This window comes from Populus trichocarpa, chromosome 1 (genome assembly GCF_000002775.5).
Source record: "Populus trichocarpa isolate Nisqually-1 chromosome 1, P.trichocarpa_v4.1, whole genome shotgun sequence".
Classification (NCBI taxonomy): domain Eukaryota; kingdom Viridiplantae; phylum Streptophyta; class Magnoliopsida; order Malpighiales; family Salicaceae; genus Populus; species Populus trichocarpa.
The window spans coordinates 21272272-21294039 of NC_037285.2; the positions used below are offsets into that span (position 1 = coordinate 21272272).

The window sequence follows — 21768 nt, forward strand, 5'->3', positions numbered from 1 at the left end:
ACACACAAACCATTTCTTTTTCTTAAAACAAATTAGTGCCATTTTATCCTTGTATTTGTTTTAATTATTCAAAATTATCAATATATTAATAACTTGTTCAACAACACTTTATTAACAGTACTCTAAATGGTGTGGGGGAATCACTGTTCCCCACACCAAAATCACTGTGGATTACAACAATAATCCACAATGCTTTTCTCTCTCTCTTTTTTTTTTTTGCACTTTTTCATTTTTTTTTCACTTTATTTTTTTTGCACTTTTTCCCCCTTTTTCCCTTTTTCTTGTTTGTTTTTTTTTCCAAAATTATCTTTATCAATTTTAGTTTTTTAACATTGAGCTGGTTAAAAATTTTGCTTTGTAATTTTTTTTCCTTTAAAATACTGTGGATTGCTACAGTGTTTTTCCACATGATTTTTCTATTTTATTCTTTTATTTTTTAAAATTATATTTATCGATTTTATTTTTTCAATATTAAGCTGATTGAGAATTTAGTTTTGTAATTTTTTTATTTAAAACATTGTTGATTGCTACAGTTTTTCTCCACAAGGTTTTTTTTTTGTTTGTTTTTTTATGATTTTCTCCAAAATTATCTTTTTCAATTTTATTTTTTAATATTGAGCTGGTTAAAAATTACAGTTACAATATGTGAGGGAAGCATTGTAGCTTTCCTCGCAAATTACTGTGGATTGCTACAATGTTTTTTCCCACATAGTTTTTTTTTTGTTTTTTTCAAAAATTATCTTTGTCAATTTTATTTTTTTGATATTAAGCTGGTTAGGAATTACAATTAAGTAATAAGCTAAAGGGTGTGAGGAATTGCACACCCAATGTATTGTGGATTACAATAGTAATCTACAGTGAGTTCCTCTCTTTTTTTTCGTTTTTTTTTCATCTTTTTTTTTTTTTCAAATTTCCCCTTTTTTCTTTTTTTTTTTCAAAATTACTTTCCTTTTTTCCAACTTTCCCCCTTTTTTTGTTTTATTTTTTTTCAAAATTATCTTTGTCGATTTTACTTTTTTAATATTGAGCTGGTTAGAATTTAACTTTGTAATAAAGCTTAATCATGTAAAGAAAACATTGTAGCTTTCCTCACAAAACACTATGGATTGCTAAAGTGTCTCTCAACATGGTTTTTTTTTTCTTATAATTTTTTCAAAATTATCTTTGTCAATTTTATTTTTTTAATATTGAGCTGGTTGAGAATTACAATTACAAGTCATTGCAAATAAGGCTAAATCATGTGGGAAGCACTGTAGCTTTCATCACAAAACATTGTGAATTGCTACAATGTTTCCAACATGGTTTTTTTTCCCTGTTTTTTTTGTTATTGTTTTTCCTAAAATTGTATCTGTCGATTTTATTTTTTTAATATTGAACTTATTGAGAATTTAGCTTTGTAATTTTTTTCTTTAAAACACTATGAATTGTTGCAGTGTTTTCCTATATGATTTTTTTATGATTTTTTTCAAAATTATATTTGTCGATTTTTTTTAATATTGAGTTGGTTAAGAATTATAATTACAATAAAGCTAAATCATATGAGGAAAGCGTTGTAGTTTTTCTCATAAAACACTGTGAATTGCTACAGTATTTCTCTAAATAGTTTTTTTTATGATTTTTTCTAAAATTGTCTTTATCGATTTTATTGGAGAAAGCACTATAGTTTTCCTCACAAAACATTGTCAATTTCTACAAAGTTTTTCCTCATGGGTTTTTTTCCTTCCAAGATTATCTTTGTTGGTTTTTTTTTAATGTTAAGTCGGTAGAGAATTTAGCTTTGTAATTTTTAAAAAATATGGCGAAAACAATCGTTTTGTTCAGTCTCTAAGTTTTTGATCACCAACACAACTTTTTTTCCCATCATGAAATATTGGCTCCATTATACCTTTAGTTTTTATTACTTATCTAGTGCTGGTTCACAATTATAACACTATCAAATATATTTGTTTTATAAACTCGCGACAGCGCACGGGCATGTCATCTTGTATCTATAAAATTGACTAAAGGGATACTAATAATCAAATAACATCCTATCACTACCTTAATCGGACATTAATTTACAGAGTGGATGAAAATGGACCACACATCACTCAAGAGGAATTGATAGATAAAGCCAAGCAACTAGGGCAAGAATTAATGGTGCCGGAATTGTGCTGTGTCACATCAACGTATGGAGTCCTGACACAGTTTATTAACTGAGAGGATGTCCAGTGCTTGATCGGCCACCATATCTCAGGGGGGAAGAGAGGGTGCGAAGAGGGCAACTGTTGTGGCACTTTACACACAGCCAGTATCTTAATCTTTCCTTCACAATGAAGCAAAAATAATAATACTATATAATATTCAGCAAAATCTTGGGAAAACCTTTTGGTCTCCCATTTTCACAAGTGTAGCGTTCCCCTTTTTCCTCTCTCTGTTCTTGTTTATTGCGGGAGAAAATGAAAGAAAAAATAGATCTTTTTGTGGACCTTCAAACATTCAATCCATCGAATCCACACTGCTTGTAAGTAAGAGACTGTTTTCTTGGACTTATCACTATTGCACAATCCACTGATACCTGCACATTCCAACTCAAATTAGATCTTCACCTTGTTGATCAAAGTTACTAAAACATGGGATAATCAAAACAAGAAAAAATTAAAACAACAGTGTTGAGTTTTTTTTTTTAAATCAAATTGGATTTTGACTAAGTCGAGAGTTCTTCATCGGCCACCCTGAATCAGCCGTGGAGTTTAATGAATGAGGCGAACAGAACAATATGCCACCGGCAAAAAGTGATTACGAAAATGGAGAGCAAAAAGTGATTATGATGTGGGAAAAGATGATCGAGGCTAGCAATGCACGTTGGACTGTTGCTTTTGTTCATTTTGTCAAAAAGCCAAGCTTGATATTTCAAAGAGACATGTATAATAAAACCAAAATGCAACCCAGAAATTCAAGCCAGACAAGACACATCCACGCGGTAATTATACCCCACAGCAAACGCAGAAACAGAAGCAACAGCAGTTTCACTATAACAGAGGAGGTAGAAGATGTGATTGCTACCTGACATGCCCCACTATAATAGAGCTCTTCACACAGCATACCTCCAAAACGACAAGAAAAGGGGACCCTAAAACATTCCAGCCAACCATTACAAGTTCACATGCTAATTGTTGCTGGGAGGTGATATCCACAGTTAAACATGAACTAAACTTGTAAAGGAAACCGAAAAGTAATTTCTTTCACCCGTGCGCACGAAGTTAACTGTGGACAAATGAATATAGCTTAATACCCCACTTGTCAAAACGTACATAAAAAATAAAAATAAAAATAAAAATATTTTTTAAATATTTTAAAATTTATGATTTTGATCTTATTTATAATTTTTTTTCAAGGCATTTATTCACTTTAAACCAGTTTTGGCTTCATAATGAATATAATAATTAATAAAAACAAATACATAAAAATAAATACATTTTTAAGATAGTTATATAATGAGATTTTTGTTATTTAAAAACAATACATATCCCTTTTTATTCCAATTGTTTTTATCTTTTCTTGTTTTGAAATAGTAACTAAATCCTACCATAAAAAATTTAGGTAGCATCCTGATTTTTTAACACAAGTAATGGCAACATAGTAGCTATTTAATCCAAGCTTTGTCACGGATCAGATATTTTTTTCTATAAAAACTTTCTATGTATATAGGCTTTTTTGATGTATTTTTGTAGTTAAAACAATTCTAAATAAAAATCAATGAAATATGTATATTAATAAATGAAGAAAAAAGTCATAAATAATAACAAAAAATAAAACTATAAAAAATAAAGAGACAAGTGTGAATCAAAGTATTTAATCTGACAAGATGAGACACTTACCTGGTAGTGTTTGCTAATTTTTTTTATTAAAATATTTTTTTATTCAATCAAATAATAATAAAAATAAATACACAAATTAAATTAGTTGAATAAAATAAAAGAAAAAAAATACCAAGTAAGGCAACATATTAGAAATATTATTTAAAAATAAATATTTTTTTTATTTTCAAAAATAAATTTCATCTATACATAGATGAATAAGAAAAATATCTTCAAAATTTAAATATATACAAAATAACTAAAAATAACTATTATTTAAAAGAGGTTATATAAACAAAATAAAATAGAGAGAAGTTATTAATTTAAATATAAATAATTTTTAAAAAAACAAAAAGCATATAAAAAGCATTAACTTAAAAAAATAGAAAATAAAAGTGAAAAGATCAAGCATTGTCCCACCTTGCCCATTTTGGTAGAGCCCACATGTTTGGACCTTTATTTCTTTTTATTGTAGATAGGGCGAATGACGTGTTTTTTTTAGAAAAAAAAAATAAATCAAATAACACGTCGCTTGCTGAGGCCAACAACACATTGTTTGATTTTGTTCAGATTTTAGCCATTGTGGTGGCTGTAGAATTAGAGCTAAAGGTTTTTTTTTACTTAAAAAACTATCTCAACTCTTTTTTGACTTGAAACATCTAGAAAACACCGTAGAAGCCTTGATAAACCTATCTATGACCTTAAAGAAACCTAAAAAGCCATTCCAAGACCCGAAATTAACTTGGAACAAAAAATCTTCTAGAGTTCATATACGTTTTCTTTAGGAACTTTCAAGGTAAAGAAAACACTTAATATGAACTCTCCTCATCAAATGAAACCATTTAACGCAAAGCTCGATAGTTTAGGTGGTTAAAATCAATGTCGACGACATTCTTCTTTCTCTACCGTGGGATTCAACAACCTCTTTCTCTCCTCTCTCAAATCAGAAACTAAAAAATAACAAAAATAAATTTTTATACCAAAATTGAATTGAAAACATATTAAGAGACTAAACTGAATATGCATAATGTTTAAAGTATAAGGACTAAATTAAACTTTTTGTGTGAACTTTGAAATCATCATCTATTTGTGGTGTCTTTTCTACTTTGATTCTTTGTCTTTTAATTTTATTTTTAGTCAATAAATTTGACTTAATTACCCTTGAATTTGGGCCAAAAAAAGATGCAATTGCGTAAAATCAATTTGAAAACCAAATTAAAGAAAAAAAGTGATTTTTAAACAATAAGTTTACAGTAAAATGTGAAAGATGAAAAATAATGTGTACACAATGAAAAACTCATACCCTTTACTGTTTTATATAATATAGAAGCATCCAAGTACGTAAGTAGTTTCCTAAGCCATTAAAAAGCACGCACTAGCAAAGGACCAAGAATTATTGAATGATCCTTTAAATTGCTTTGGCAATAAAGGCAGGGCTCAAAGATAGCGCCATCCTCCTCCTAGAGTTATAAACAATCCTTTAAAGTTTCATAATTTTTATAAAATTTCCCTCTAAAAACTAAAAAGTTAATTATTAGTCATAATATACCATTGGGGTAATGTTTAATGACATTAATCTTAGTGATGATATCCCAAAACCTATATGCTCAAGAAAGTAATTATTTGATGTTTGGACAATGATTAATCAAATGTCAATGTCAATATTTCCTTCTCTTTAGCCTATGAAGTATGAAACTGATAGTATAAATAGCCTATGAAGTATGAAACTGATAGTATAAATTTTAATACCCGAAAAACAATCCTTATTGGTAGGACTTAAAAACCCTTCAATAAAAAAATTAGAAATTTTAAATAGAATGTTACTAAATAAAAAAATAACCTTAAATTCTAAGAACTAGAGTGTTTGTTTTTATTTTTGTGTGATTAATGCTCTAAAAACTAAAATATATAAGTTTGGAGAGTAAAAAAAAGTGAACATTTTACATGAGTGGTTTATAGAGTATTAACACTCCTTGAACTTTGTCGTTTTAATGGAATAAAGGAATTGAAAAGTTATTTTTTCTAAATAATATTAATAAAATAGAAATATAATATGCTTTTAAAAAGCTTTTTATACACATTCGGGTGTAAAAAGATTATTTTTTATTTTTTATACACTTAAATATAGATATTAGAAGATAACTATTTCTTACATAAAAATATTCCGTAAATAATCTTAAGATATTGAGCCCAAAAAATTGTCTCATCCCCAAGTGTTATGGGATACATGCCACCGATTGCCTATGGATTCTGACTAAATTGTCCGCGAGATGAATTAATAATGTCAGCATCCTTTTTTTAAAAAAAAAATTTATCTCATGTAATTCTAAGAAAATTCAATTACCAAAAATACTCAGACAATCTTTTTATTTCAGGTAATGCTAAAAAAGAGTCAATTACTCATATACCCATGCATAAACGAGGGGAGTTTTTTTCTTCCTTTTTTTTGGGTATATAAATATTAATAATAAAAAGTGGACTGACCTGAACACCAGGGGAATCGAAGTCTAGAACGCGGATCTTAGCACCGACTTGACCGAGAACTCTGAGCTCCACACGATCATTCAAGGAGGCATCTCTGATCAAATCAGAAGCATAAGCTTGCATCAAGCTATATCGATCAACGGATATGGTGGCCTCCACCTGTCTCTGACTGTGAGCTTCCTGATAAAACCCAGGCACTAAAGCCTTCCCCAAAGGAATCCCACTGTACATGACAGTAAAACTGGACTCCCCGTACCTGATCCCTACCTTATTTGGGTTAACAGCGGTGAACAGCATGTTAATGGTTAAAGAAAGAGAGGCGGAGGCTGGTGTGGTGGTGCTTGTGGGGTCCGGAGAGGCGGATGGATTGGGTGCGGATATGCCCATGTACTGGACTCCAACCTGTTGGAGATCGAACTGGGGTTTCTTGGGTTTGACTGCCAGCATTATGACGAGGAAAACGGCTAGAATTAGGAGGGCAAGGAGGGAGAAGAGGAGGACGAGGCAGCAACAGCAGCCTCTGAAGGAGGGTGAGGACGACGACGACGTTGTTCTTGTTGTTGTTGGGTAGCATAGGTGGTGGTGGTTTTGGTTTGAAGGCGGTGGTCTTGTTGTTGGGTTCTCACCACTACTGAGATTACTGTTGGGTGGCATTCTTTTTCTCTTCTCCTCTTCTCTTTTGTAGCTATTTTGATAAAAAAATAATAATAATAAATAAGAAGAAGAAGAAAAAGAAGAAGCTCAGTTTTCTTCTCGATCTTCTTCTCTCTACTCTGGTTTTATAAATATCTTCTTTTTCTAGCTTATGGTTTCTACACTTCGTTGCTGTTGCTCTGCTTTGCTTTTGAGGAAAGGGAAGAGAGATGGAGTGAGATACGACATTAGTCTTTCTTGCGGTAGAAATTATATTTTAAAAAAGATATTTTTAATATTATTATATTAAAAAAAACTAAAAATAAATAATTTCTTTTAAAAAGTCAAAACTTGTGATCATTTTCTGATGAAGTGAAGCTTGGCCAGAAAAAACAAATGGCCTCTTAGATATCGATTGATTGGCAACGCGATAAAAATACTATTTCTGATGTTTTTACTTGTAAAATGCCGGTACAATCTCAATGCACTTCCTTGCCAAACAAGATATTTATAGCTTTTCTTACGGTACATTAATTCTAGAAATAAAAGAATACATAGTTATTTATGTTGTTTTTAAGGTGTACTAGTTCAAATAAGGTTGTATTAGGCTTCTTTTGCACATAGATAAGATATATTAGGCCTTCTCTCGATACTTCAATAGACCTTTCAATTCTGACTTGGTTGAAATCTTCAAAACCAATGTGTTCAATGTTTTTGTCTTAGACTGAGTCATTGGACCATTTGGAACATATAATGGATCTTTACTGGTGTTTCTAGGTAGGTTCACATAATTTATTCTATAATTACAGGAGTTGCATAAATTAGAGGCCATATAGAATTATATCACAACAAATTAAAAATATTATGCTAATTATAATAACATATTCACTTGATATCATATAACTCGTGTTAATACATTTAATTTTTTTTATTTTGCAAGATATGTGTAAGATGTATAATCAGTTCCATAAGTTGATGTTGCTTCCAGATCTTGTGATTCGGTCATCATGCAAACGAGTTTGTATTAAATTACTTTTCTGGAGCATATCAAGATGGATCATAACTTGCTTAGTGCATTTATTGAGAGATGGAGATGAGAGACTTATACCTTACATCTTCAAGTAGGTGAGATGATACTTATATTACATGACATTGTTGTTTCCACACAAGATCAAGCAATAGGCAAACATTTACTGTCATGGGTATTCAAAATAAGATCACTCTATATGAGCGTGTGTTTGGACGAGCAACCCTTCTTGAAATATTTAAGAGGAACACTTTATATATGAGACAACTTTATGATAATTTCTCTGAATTACTTGTTTATTTTGATGATGAGATCCTATGATGGTATATTAATATGGCCTAATAGTGCAATTTACATATTGATTGATCTTGTGTGGATTTTAAGCCCTTATTCTATTACGCAAGTATGCTAGAGCCTACATACTTCATAGGTTTGGCAACATACTCTTCATGGATTTCAGTGGGACATGTGTGCCCTTGTTCTACCTACCACCAATGGAGAAATTTAACTCTATTCAACTATATAGTTGGGGTTCAGGCATCATTTCATATTTATATAAGTACCTATGTCAAGCAAGCTTGGGAAAAACAAAGCAAGTTGGAGGATGTTTATTTCTTTTACAAGTTAAACAATATACAAAGTCTTTTGTATTTGTATTTTCTAGCAATGTTTGAGTTAGTTACTAATCACTATTTTTTTTGTGATACAACTATGGTCATGAGAGCATTTCCACTTGGAGTGTCACCAAATTAAGACGAAACCTGATATGTCTATTTAGGTTTTAGAGGTAGAGTTAAAACTTTCATTATGATATATGTAATATGTTGTTTATAATGTAATATTCAAATTAAAAATAATTTTTATTGTAACATTATTTAATAAGTTCATCGGTTCTTTATTATTAGATGGTGTGAGAGTATGTACTTTGAAAATAATACAACCCATATTCTGTCATTTTATCATAGTAGTTAGATAGACAACAGTCTAATAAGGTATGTTATAAAAAATGACATTGTTGATGTTAAAGTTGGTTGTTGTGGAAATTGTTGGGATAAATTGCATTGTCAATGTTAAAATAGGTTGATGTTTAAAAATGTTATGATAAATTGCTTTGTTTATGTGAAATAGGTTGTTGTTGGAAAATCTTAGTTGCATTATTGATGTTTGAGAATATTGAGATAAATTGCATTATTTATGTTAAAATAGGTTGATGTTGGAAAACGTTGAAAAATAATTGCATTGTTGTTGTATAATAATGTTATGATAAATTTTATTTTTTATGTTAAAATAAGTTGATATTAGAAAATAATTGCATTGTTGATGTTGGGAATAATTACATTATTGATGTTGAAATAGATTGTGTGAAATCTTTATTTAGAAGACGATCTGTTAGTTACTCTTATTATATGCACAATAGCCATGTATTTATAGACAACAATGGTCCTTTCGTGTTTTTTGAGCTTATTAAGATGTATTTTCCAGATCGTGTGATGCTATAATTTAGCTTTCAGCAACACATTTTATATGACATATATACAACCAATAAGATGCATGCCATTAGTCGTTTAGGCAGGCATGCAGATTACAATTGGATGATCCACCGATATGAGATGCATAAAGAGATGAGATCTTTAGGGAGGTGCATCATTTAATTTCTAATGAGAAATACATGGACTAGTTCCTGGGTATAACACGTTGAACCATTACACTAAATCCAACACAGGTTTCTCCACGCAAGGAGATAGAGTACGAGCCACATGCACATCATATTCAAAATGCTATAAGTATTTGTTACTTTGTATATGTAATATATGATAACCAAAACATTTTATTTATGGATTAATAATCATTTTTGTTGAATATTAAGTAGGTCAGTTGTTATATGATGGTCGACGTCTCATGATTGATCTTCATGATCTCAAAGATGATGATCGACTTACTTATTATTATGCGTCTTTTTTTATTCAACATATGTCGTACTACACTTGAGCTGTTAGAAAAGACATTATATATAGATGATGTTGTCTCGGAGGATAACACCACATAAACATATGGAGGCTGGCCCATCCGCTCGTCATCGCAGACATAAATAGACTCGAATATTTGTTGAGAGAAGAATTTTGTTGTGTATAATTTAGTTATGTTCTTTTTTCTTACTTTCATAATACTATTTTAGCCAATTATCATGTTGTTTTTAATATTGTCTTACACATTAGGAATTTTCATATTTAATTTGGATTAGCAGAGTTTAAATTGTTAATTTACAGATGAACATGTGAACATCGTAAATAAGTTGTTTATAATTTCAAATAAGGCATTTACAGGTTAAAAAAGACACATTTTTATGTTCTGTTATTGCCATCATCAATTATCTTTATAATTAACAAATAAAACAGCATTAAAATATTGCATGAATTACTGTTATAATTAATGAACAAAAACAATGTTAAAATATTACCACCAAATTTCTATTATAATTAACGAACAAAAACAACATCAATTACCGAATTTCTTATTGAATTTTCTCTTACATCGTTTACTTTATTCACCACCATATTGTAATATGGGTTTGGGGTTTTAAATCAACACTCATTTGAGTTTAAGTTTAGGACATGAGCTTAGGATTTGGATGTTAGAATTTAGAATTTGAGATTTAGAGTTTTGAATTACACTCATTTGAGGTTTAAGTTTAAGGTTTATAGGCCTGGGGTTTAGATATTAGAATTTAAGATTTTAGAATTTGAGGTTTAAGGTTAGGGATTATAGGTTTGGAGTTTGTGATTTTAGATTTTGGGGTTTAATTTCCTCAAATTACGGGTTTCTAGTTTTGGATTTTATAATTTAGGCTTAAGGTTAGGGTTAGTGTTTATGGTTAGAGATTGGATTTTAGGGTTTGGAAATTGAGATTAGAGATTTTATTTAGGGTTAATTTAAAGTTAAGATAGTGTGTAGGTTTTGTTTGTGGTTACCTTAGAGTTATGGTACTTTAAAGCTTGATTTAGGATTAATTTAGGCTTTATTTTAGGGTTAAGTTGGAGTTATGGTAGTTTATAGTTTGATTTAAGGATAAATTTGAAGTTAGGATAGTTTAGAATTTTGGTTAATAACATAATTGTGCTTTCCATTAACTGTTTTAAATCCAAATGATATTCTCATTTGTGATTATTTATCACAACCAATAATCTCATTCATGGTTATATAAAAGTAACCATATTGAAATTGAATTTTTGAAAGCCTAATTAACACCACACCATAAGATAATGTTTGAGAATTATTATACTATTATAGTGCTTCACTGTTTTACATGAACAATGAACCACCTTAATTTTTCTTTCAATTCTTCAAATTTTTTTCTTTTTTAATTTATGTCTTCCAAATTTTTTCTTCTAATTTTATGCTTTTACCAATCGATCGAGTTGCCTATAAACTTGTCAAGTCAACTAGATCATGTAAAGTCAACTCTCATACGAGTTAATTTTAAACTTGGGCTAAACAAGAAGTCGAGTCGGAAGGTTTTAAAGTTAACTTGTTGGATCTTGTTTAATAATAATGTCAAATAGTTTTGTTTTTTAAAATTATCTTCCATTTTTTTTATTATATCCTTTTAGGCTCTATGTTTTTTTTTTTTTATCAATTTCAACTTTCAACATTTGGTTAATTTTGAATTTATTTTTGCTTTGCTTTCTATGAGATTATTGAAGTCTCAAACAAATATCATAATATTTGGTTAATACTCAATTCTACGAGTATTTGTTTTTGTTATCATATTTTTAAGCAAAAAATAGTTAAAAAAAAAGTTGTGAAACCCAATGAAGTCCATGATCTAGATTGCGGGTTTAATGAGTTAAGCCGTAAAGTTTAAGTCAATACAATATATCGTCATATTAATATTAAAAACAAATGTGTCATCTTGAAAAGGTTTTTAAAGTCAAACCACGTTTTTACTAATCATCCGGGTTGTTTTTTAATCTATCAAATCTACTGGATTATGTCAGGACAACTCTTATAGGATTAATTTAAAACTAGGGTTGGACAATGAGTTAGGTCAAGAGAATTCAAGATTGACTTATTGGATTCAATTTAATACCAATATTAAATTGTTTCTTGATGAACATTTTCTTTAGTTAAAAAAATTATAATTCAATTCACAAGCTTAACCGGAGCAAAAAAAAAAGAAAAGAACTAATTAACTCACCTAGAAAAGAGAAGATGTGTGTGTCGCTATTAAGAAAAACTCTAATTAATATCACATCAATTTGTTGACTCGGTAGCTTAAGAAGATTTTAGAAAAAAAACTATAATCCTAATCTCATAACATAAATCATGAGTTTAGTGAGTTAACTCGATCTAACTCGAGTTTTTTTGGGTTTTTTTTTAATTTTTTAATTTTGGCCTTCAACATCGAGTTGGTTTTACAATTGAGCTTCATAGTTTTTTCTCGTTTTATCTTATATTAAATTATTAAATTATTTCATTTTTGTCTTCTATTGGATTATCTCATTCACATGATCTGGAGTGCTAGATTTGATATGCTTATTTGGGTTTGCTGGGTTTTTTTATTCTTTTTATTAATTAATTTTTTTTTTCAATTTCATTATTTTATATTTGATTTGTTGGGGACTGAGACTTTACTTTTTTTTTATTTGCTTTCTATTACGCTATCATGACTTCGTTTGAAGATTTCATATGTTAATTTGAGTTGAATCGAGTAAATTTTTTTTTCCATCATTTTACATTGAATTGACTAAAAACTTATGTCATTTTTTTTTCTTTTAGTAAGCATTCTTTTTGTTCAAGCTATTATGATAAAAAAAAAAAAAATTTAATTCAATCCATTTAGGTTCATTGTCTTCTTTTTTTTCATCTTCTAATTAAATAATATCAATTTCAATTTATTTAACTTAATCAGGTCTATAACAGACCTCGATTGACGGCTTTTTCTTCTGTAAAACACATTTACAACTCTAAGTATCTCTTTTTTGTCAAAAAACAATTTTGGCCCGATCAAGTATAATCTAAACTAGGTCATAGTATTTTAGTTGCTTCCTGCTTGCACATTGACAAGAGACCAAATACTGAAAACTTCAGAAAAGAAGATTTGACTTTTTCTTCCCCTCATGTAGAATGAAGCTAGGCTGTAGCAGCATAAAAGTGCAAGAAAAGTTTTGGGTAACGCCGAAAGAAGGCGGTTCACATGGATCCACGTGGTCAAATTGTCCATTTTCAACTCAAACTGTTGACAGAATAACAGAAATGCCACAAAAATACAAATATATATATATATCCTCTCTCTTGTTATAAATGATTATTTTTGTGTTTAAGTTTTTTTTTTTTTGGAATCAATTTAGTTCCAAGCCCTGGTCACTAAATATCAGATATAGTAATTAAATTCTAGGCATAAATATACAACCCTGAAATCTATCTCTAGGTTTTAAACTATACTAGTTTTGATATTAGTCTAACCAATCCTATCCTAACTGTCTCCCGTACTGAGTCGATAAAAACAAATTTTTTAAAGAACAAAATGGTATTGTTTTGACCTGACAATCTAGTAATCCAAACACTATACCAAAATAGACCCATATCAGTTCAGACAACTTTGATATCAGATGATCATGGAAAATTAAACCAAAATAGACCCTTATCAGTTCAGACAACTTTGATATCAGATGATCATGGAAAATTAAACCAAAATAGACCCTTATCAGTTCAGACAACTTTGATATCAGATGATCATGGAAAATTCTAACGAACGTTTTGGGAGAGGAGAAAGTGGAAGGAGGGAAAAAGAAAGATAACTTTAAAGCTTCAAGGTAAGCCCTTTGCTCTTCGGAAGGGAAAAAAAACTAGTCAATTCAAATCCAGGTTTACCGCATGCAATTATTCATCTACAGCTTCGCATTGATGATTGTAGAAAATACACCAAATAAAATGACCATTTCTAGAGACACGGGTAGTACAATATCAAAAGGGAAACAAGAGAACCAGTCTATCCTAATACAAAAAAAAACCATGACGATCTAACATTAACGAGAGAAATAAACAATGTGACAGCCAGTCCAAAGCAAGTAAATACAGAGCAAAAAAGACTAAGCAACAGAATAACCTGATATAAGGAACGCAACATGATGCCTTAAATCATTACTGATTAGGAGGGGGGGCTGGTATCATTGGGTTCAGGCTGGGCTACCTCATCAACCCTCCTGCTGTTATCATCAACCACCAGAACATCATCCATCAAGTCATCCTCCCCGACATTGATATCCTCCACGTCATCCTCGTCTTCATTGTTGCTTCCACCAGGTATCTTTCTTGTCTTGGGACCATGCTCAAGCCTGTGGGTATCCAGTTCTTTGTCCATTGTTTCTTGCAAGTTCGCATCATTGTTCGCTCTCCTCGCTTTTCTTGCATTTTGCCACCTCTCCAACTCCTTTTCCACATAGCCAAGATGCTGATCCCCAATCTGCTTCTGATATTCAGATAATTCCTCTCTCCTAGCAGCTTTCCATTCTAAAAATGCCTGATGAACAGAGAATTCAGATCAAACAAATCTCAAGGGAATAGTCCATAATTTCAAATCCAAATCTCAACCCCCGGTTTAAGATCTACAGATCACATAATCGTATAATTTGGAGAAGATCATTGTTGGAATTGTAACATTATCATCCAAATCTTTCTCCATAAATCAATAGGCTGAGGGACCGGGAAAGTCGCAGTCAACTCACCTGTTCTCTTTGCTGGTCAAGTAAGGTGGCATCTTTTTCCAACGGCTTTTTAAACAGATAATAAATCGGAGGTTCTGCCTTGGTCCTGAAAAACAGATCCCACAAGCAATCAAAGTGAGTTGAAAGTTATCGGAAAACTACAACATAATTCCCCTAAGATCCTGCAAAGATGCAGTAAAGATTCGCTGGCCCAGTTCCTTCAATACTACTACTATGCACTTGAACAGAAACTTATCTTCGTCTCAATAAAATTGTGAATATGGACACTTTTGGACCAAAGTTAAAAATAACCTGCAGCAGAAGAACAATACACAGGAAAACATTAAAAAAAGAATGCTTAACTGGGAGAAGTTAGCAACAGAGAACAAGAGCTTATGTCAAATGGATGGTGTGTGTACCTTATAAAATTGCTAAGTTTTTTGTGGTGCTCACTCCAGCGAATAAACAGCAATTCCAACTTCTTTTCTTCAGCCTTTGCAGCAATACGCGCTCTGAGAGTCTGATAAAGTAAAAGTACAATAAAAGAGAGAAAATATCATTTGTTTCTGCATGCAGAGAAAAAGAAGAACAATTAAAGGCTTTTCCTATACAAGGTACAATCTATCAATATAAGAACAAACCAGATCTTTCTTCCTCTGTTCAGCAATTTGTTCACGCTCTTGTTGCCTCAGCCTTTCACTTTCTTCACGTGCTTTTTGTTCAGCCTGAGAAGACATTCAATTATCAGACAAAACCAGTTAAATCTCAACATATTAAAAATTGTCTCTAGCAGGACCAAAAAGGACTTTGAAAAATATAGTTTGAAACACGACAAAAAAAAAAAAAGAAGCCTTACCACACTAGAAAAAAGGGGAAAAAATCAAATGTCATGCATGCATACTTTGGAAACTTCCAGAGTCTCACAGCAACAAAACCATGGACCTAATAGTCATTCTATGAGGTGCCAAAGAGCTGTATCCCATGATACAATCTCTAACTATGAGATCTGCTTTTCTTTGTTTGAGCTTCCCTCCAAGAAAGACTTGTAATATGTCAAAAATGACTTTCAGATTTTTAAGAGAGAATGAAATAACAGAGGAAAGTATTCATCTAGATTAAGGTTTAGTTTACATAAAAATGATTCAAAAAGGAACAGAAATGCTGGATTGATAAGAGCAGATATACTCACTCTTTGCAAGGCATTTGACCTTTGTATAAATGCTTCAGTGCCTGAAAGTTTCATATCTTCTTTCCTGAATTTCTGAAGCCGTTTCAAACAATACCAAAAATAGAGAAGAAAATAAGTAATAATGGACCACACATAAAGAAAGAAGAAAATAATAACAGATATGCTAATCCAAACATTCTAAAAAAATATTTTGGCAAAAATTAAAAGAGTATTATAAATCTTGATGACATGGGTAAATAAAAGAGTGTCATTTTTAGAAAACAATTATGGTGCAGGGTGTAACTAGTGGTATCCTATTAGTTACTCTCTAGAGCCCACTTTAAAAAAAGAGATGGATACAAGGAGGAGAGAATAAAATTCATAACCCATTAAAAGTGATAAGAATATCTCCACTTAAGATTTATCTCTTCTCCTTGTATCTATCTATCTATCTATCTATTTTAAAGTGGATCCTAGGGAGTAACTAAAATGATACCACTAGTTACTCCCTAAACACCATAAAATTACTCTCATTTTTATCTTGTTTTGCTATTCATTACAAGCAAGTTCCTGTTTATATTTATTATAAATATTATAGGATTAAATTTCAGGGATTCCTCAATGAGACAACACATTTTTAAGCTAAGAATTTCAGATGTATATCTCCTAATAACTCTTCAAAAGGTTGCTAGTTATGGGAGTTTTAGTTGGTCCTATCATAAGATTCCTAGATCCATTGTTACTGGGATCAAGCTCCCCCGGGAAAACCATGATCTGGATCGATTCATGGTAAATTTGTGTTTGGTATCAACCAAATTGGCAATCTGGATTTCGTTTTTCTTTTTTTAAGGGCAAGGAGAAATAAATACTGATGGCAGCTTCCACACATTACTTACTTTTGCACTTCCAACAACTAAACACTTGACACACTGCCTTGTGTGTCACACTCAAAGTCTCAAAAAAAAAATCACAAATACATCTGAAAGACTTGTTTAGTATGAACTTCAACACTTAAAAATGAGCCAAATAGGTGCTCCAAAGCTTATCACAATCCAAACCAACACACAAAGTAAGTCCAATGCCCACATACCATAAATTAATGCAAGTGCATACCTCGTCCCCATGCTAATACCACAACACAAAACATCGCACAACATTTTAGTTAACTGTGTGCATAACCCAGCACTCCCTCTACCTTATTCAGCTTCAGGTTTTTTCAAATCCCTAGCTTCCTTCTCTTCTTCCTTTGGTTTAACATTCAACTCATGTGAGTATTATTAAAGGCCAAAGACTTGAGAAACTAGCAGATTGAACTTTTCAAGAGATTAAGTATCAAGATCTACAATTTCCACCACTAACTCAAACTCAACCTTTAAATTTTTAGGGATAGAGTTTGTTTAGAAAAAATTTAGGAGCGCTTGCTTATTCTAGCAAATATATGCTGTTCACTAACCTATGGCAACCCCACAAGCAATAAAATTAGCGCAATCACAAGTACTGTATAAAACACAAAAAACCCTACATCTCCAGTGTAATCTCTTGTGGGCTATCATCTATCTAATGATGTCTTGCCTTTTATATTGAAAAAACACATCATCCCCAGAGATGCTCCCAGTCCCATAAAGAATGTTATTTTTCCTTTTTTCCTATGCACATACCATAGTGTTTATCTGCTATCAAAAGTTGATTTTTTATTCAATACCCATATTAATTACTCAAATAGTAAAAAATTACTCACTTTGACCATTAGTTAGATATGAGATCTTTCGGAAGATTAAAGTTTTTATTGATAAAAAAAAATTACGTAACAAAATTCAAGTCATGGAAAAAAAAAACAAAAAACAACGCAATTAAGCTCCACTCTGGTCATTTCAGTCAAAATCCATGGAAGTAACAGAAGGCAAGGAGCTAGCTTACACATACCTCAAGAGTACCTAAGAGTTGCCCCAGCATTCTTTTGTTTCTGCTAACCAAGCTTGGATCCTGATTCTTGGGTAACACCCTTGGAACAGGCTCAATCACTGGAGTTTCAACCACCTAGAAAGAAAACAATCATAACAAAACGAAAGAATTACGAGTCGAACCCACAGAAACACCCTCCACAACAAGACAAGACTCCACATTTACCCTCTTCACTGCTCTTTGATTGACATCTCTCCTAGACCAACCACTTTGCCTTAACATGGCAGGCTTTCCATCAGCCAGAGTCCCTTTAGCAGGGTCAACATTTCCTTCCTCAGCCAATTGCTGCTTCTTCACATCCTCTGCTCTGGCAGGATCCTCAATGATCTCTCCATCCTCCTCCACCTTCAATCCCGGATTGCAAGAAAGTTTCAATTCTAAGAAAGTTTCGACACGATAGAATCCAAGAACATGACCAAATATATACATAGGCAATGTATATGGTTTCGGGTCTACCTTAACAACAGCAGATAAAAGTCGCCTTTTCGCAGGAGGTTGATCTTCTGCCTCGTTCCTATCAGCCTAAAACCCAACCACTCAAGAAAATAAATAAATAAATAAATAAAACCAACAAATAAAAAACTCGTTGAACAGAAAGAATAAGAATACCGGTCGAACAAAGCCGCGATGACGAGCACCGTTAGAAGCGAAGTTTCGAGGGGCGGCGGCGGCGGCGGAGGAAAAGCCTCCCCTTCGAAGTCCCCGAGGATCACGAAGGCGCTCCGAAATCTACAAGATTTTGGGCATGTAATTAGCTGTACATAAAGGTACAAGTGGTTTTGATAAAGGAAAAGGTGAAGGAGATGACCTGGCGTTGCTGGCGATGGAGCTCATCGATCTCTCGTTGGAGCTCGTTCTCCGTTTTCTCTACAGCACTGCTACTACCCATTGAAATTCAAAGAGTAAAGAAGGAGCTGAAGGCTGCCTGCCTCTACAAACCCTTGCTTTGTTTCGCCTTCGGGAGGGTTTTTTTTTCTTCTTTTCATGTAATCTCGTGCCTCTACTATTTATTTTATATACATTTAGTCCCTGTACTATTGTTTTTTTAATTTATGATTTTAAAAAACCCAAGGGGTTGCCAGCTTTTTCCAAGTTAAAGGATTTAAAACATTCTCAACAATGATTTTATTTATTTATTTAAAATTCTAAACAACTTAACCATTTTTTCTCCATTTTGTGGAGAAAATGTAATGCTTTTATCCTATAATGGTTCTCATCTAATTTGAAATATAAAACAATGATTTTTATATTAGAAGCTTGGTTCTTAATATAGAAACTTATTATGTATGATATACAAAGTAATTTTCAACCATGAAATAAAAAATAATGTCTCTGTTGTTATTTTTATTTGATTGTATGAAAAACAAATCAATAATTCGAGGTTTATATATAATTATTTATAAAATAATTGTTAATATTATTACAAAAAAACTCTGATCTTATTTTAAAATAATGTCATATTCAAATTATTTTTTATGTATCATTTTAATAATCTTATTTAAATCACATTTTATTATATTTATAAAAATAAAAAACAAAAGGTGAAAGGCCATTTTTTTTAAAAAAAAAAAGGATAGGCGTGCCTGGGCCTAGAATGATAGGTTCATAGGTTTGGTTCAAAAAGAAAAATCATGTATGTGAACATGAAAAACTAGGCTTGCGTGCCTAACTTTATTTTTTGAAATGGATGGATCATATGTTGTCTACTTGGGGAAATGACATACCATTTATTAGTATATTTTTCTATCATCGTCGGTGATCGAAAAAAACAGGTATTGAGTTTTCAGACCTTTTAAACTCATTTTTTAACTTGTTTTCATATGAAAATATCCCTAAAAGTTATAATAACTTTAATAACCTCATTTTCAATCTTAAAACACCATTTAATCACTTTAAAAATTGAACATCAAATCAAATAAAAAAAACTTTTAGGCCTTGATATATTTTTTATGGCATGGTTAGAGGTCAAAACCACTTAAATTGAACTTCCTTATCCAAAACGAATCATTTAACATTAAGATTTATCTTTTTTTTAGCATGAATGTGGTCGGCTAATTCTTTCTCTTTTATATCCTTTTTTAGTCACTTTATCTTTCCTCTTTCAATATTCTGTGATTAAAACATGAAGAAAATAAAGTTTTAGGCATGGTTGTCAAACTCGCAAATTAACTCGTAAAATCATACGATTTTACGAGTCAACACAGATATAACGTGTGAAATCGGGTAAAAAAACTCAAAAATCAGCAAACTCGGTCAAATTCAGTTAAAATTGGTCAAACTCGGTAAACTCCGACCAAGTTTACCGAGATTGACAAAATTGGGTTTTTGCAATCTTTGCATGTTTGTGTCCTAATCTGATAGACGATATCTTTTCATTATTTTGGATCTCTTTCTTCTTCTCTTTTCATTTCCAACTTCAATTTTGCCCCCAAATCCCACTTGCAGAAAACCATCTACATCTTGTTATCAAGCTTTTAGATTTAGCTGGCAATGGTAAATCCACATGTTCATGGGCACCCAGCCACCCACCCACCACCAGTGTAAGTGCATCAATCATCAGAGAAGAATAAATTTGGAATGGGCTTTTTATTGCAAACATGGTGTCTGATGCTGAATCTTATGATGTGGGATTTGGTGATGCTGATGGATTTGATTTTTGAGAGTTTTTTTTTTTCCTTCGTGATAATGGGATGGTAATGGTTGGTGTGGAAATGGTGGTTCTTAAGTCGCCAAACCCATGGTTTTTAGACCTTTTTATACCAAACCAGTGGCTTTCTGTACTTGCTCTGCTCTGCCATGTTGAAGAGAAAGAGCATCATGTGCTGTTCTTCTCTCCCTCTCTCTTCTCCTAAGCTGGATAGAGGAGGCCAATCTTGTAACCAAAGGCAAAGAAAGATTTGTTGTTGTGTTAAATCATCTATTTTTTAAAATTTCCATGCTAATTTGTCCAAATTTTTGTTGGCACTTGATCAGGTGTACCAGTTGCCATTTGCGTAGGAAAGAAATGTTCATTGAAGAAATAATTAATTCATATGCATCACCAATTTTTTTTCCTTCGCACTAAAACTATTACTATTGAGAAAGAATAAGACATGCATGCTTCTTCTTCATCTTTTTTTTTTTAATTATTATCATTGAAAGATAATAATTATATGGATGTCAACAAAAGAGCCCGGATTTGGGGCAGTCAAAATAAAGTAGATTACATGGCTGTAAAAGAAAAGGAAGACTGTAAACTCTTGACTTTTCTAGATCTTTGATTTTTTTCTCTTTGAATAGGTGTGGTTGTTGGAACAAGAACACTAAGGGCCTGTTTGGTTGGTGTGGAAATAACCAGGCATGTATGGTATCTCATTTTTTAAGAGTAAATGTCCAGCTCAAAACAAAATTTTCTCCTAGGAATCATAAAAAAAATTTCCTTACAATTTTACGATCCGAGTTTATTTTGTATTTTTCGTGCCGTATCAAAAATGCATTTTTGACAACCTTGGTTTTAAGATCGAAACATAAAGATATAAAACTACAAGGATAAAGAAAATGCAAAAATAAAAAAACTTTAAGGATCAAATTGAGATTTTATGAAAATTTCAGGGATTAAGTTAAAATTTTGAAGATTGTGTTGTAGGGAAACAATGCAATCAACAACGATTTATGTCTTTTTAAACAATGCTCGGGCTATAGCAAAATGCCCATTTCTAAACATTTTTTTAAAAAGAAATTTGGTATATAGTTACCCTTGAAAACAAATTATTTATAGTTCGATCTAAAAACACATAAATAAATAAAATTAACTTATAATTCATTAGTTTATAATTCTATGTTTGATTAATTTGCTTCTATTTGGAGATGACATGTCAAATTTAACAACCTCACTATTAGGCCTAAATTGAGGGCGTCATTAGAAGACCTAACCTATAAGCTCAATGGATCGTCTTATCTAGCATCCTTTAC

General features: G+C 31.5%; 2 protein-coding genes across 3 annotated transcripts; both read right to left on the bottom strand.

Annotated features, from left to right (window-relative positions):
• Positions 1 to 1967: 1967 nt before the first annotated feature.
• Positions 1968 to 7223, bottom strand: LOC18094898 (uncharacterized). Of its 2 annotated transcripts, XR_002981913.2 has the most exons (3): positions 6324 to 7223; positions 3046 to 3246; positions 1968 to 2557 (listed from the first exon to the last, which is right to left on the bottom strand). XR_002981913.2 is itself a non-coding variant. In XM_006369282.3 (2 exons), exons 1-2 carry the CDS (start codon positions 6975 to 6977, stop codon positions 2471 to 2473), a joined length of 741 nt encoding a protein of 246 aa, XP_006369344.3. In that variant the 5' UTR covers positions 6978 to 7220; the 3' UTR covers positions 1968 to 2470. The 2 variants fall into 2 exon arrangements, 1 of the variants encoding a protein (XP_006369344.3); XM_006369282.3 differs by lacking the exon at positions 3046 to 3246 and having other exon boundaries at positions 6324 to 7220.
• Positions 7224 to 13849: 6626 nt separating this feature from the next.
• On the bottom strand, positions 13850 to 18793 carry LOC7470527 (uncharacterized). The gene is given in 12 exon segments (XM_052447176.1): positions 13850 to 14503; positions 14709 to 14826; positions 14924 to 14975; positions 14978 to 15036; positions 15107 to 15207; positions 15329 to 15412; positions 15877 to 15948; positions 17779 to 17892; positions 17983 to 18162; positions 18274 to 18339; positions 18427 to 18546; positions 18626 to 18793. Coding segments are annotated over 12 exon segments (1419 nt in total). The 5' UTR covers positions 18707 to 18793; the 3' UTR covers positions 13850 to 14131.
• Positions 18794 to 21768: the final 2975 nt, after the last annotated feature.

What these genes read in the sequence shown, in the direction of transcription:
- LOC18094898 (XM_006369282.3), bottom strand. Translation starts at nt 6,977, where the DNA reads ATGCCACCCAACAGTAATCTCAGTAGTGGTGAGAACCCAACAACAAGA. An exon ending in TCGATTCCCCTGGTGTTCAG is followed by an intron (nt 2,558 to 6,323) that starts GTCAGTCCACTT and finishes TGGAATGTGCAG; the next exon opens with GTATCAGTGGATTGTGCAAT.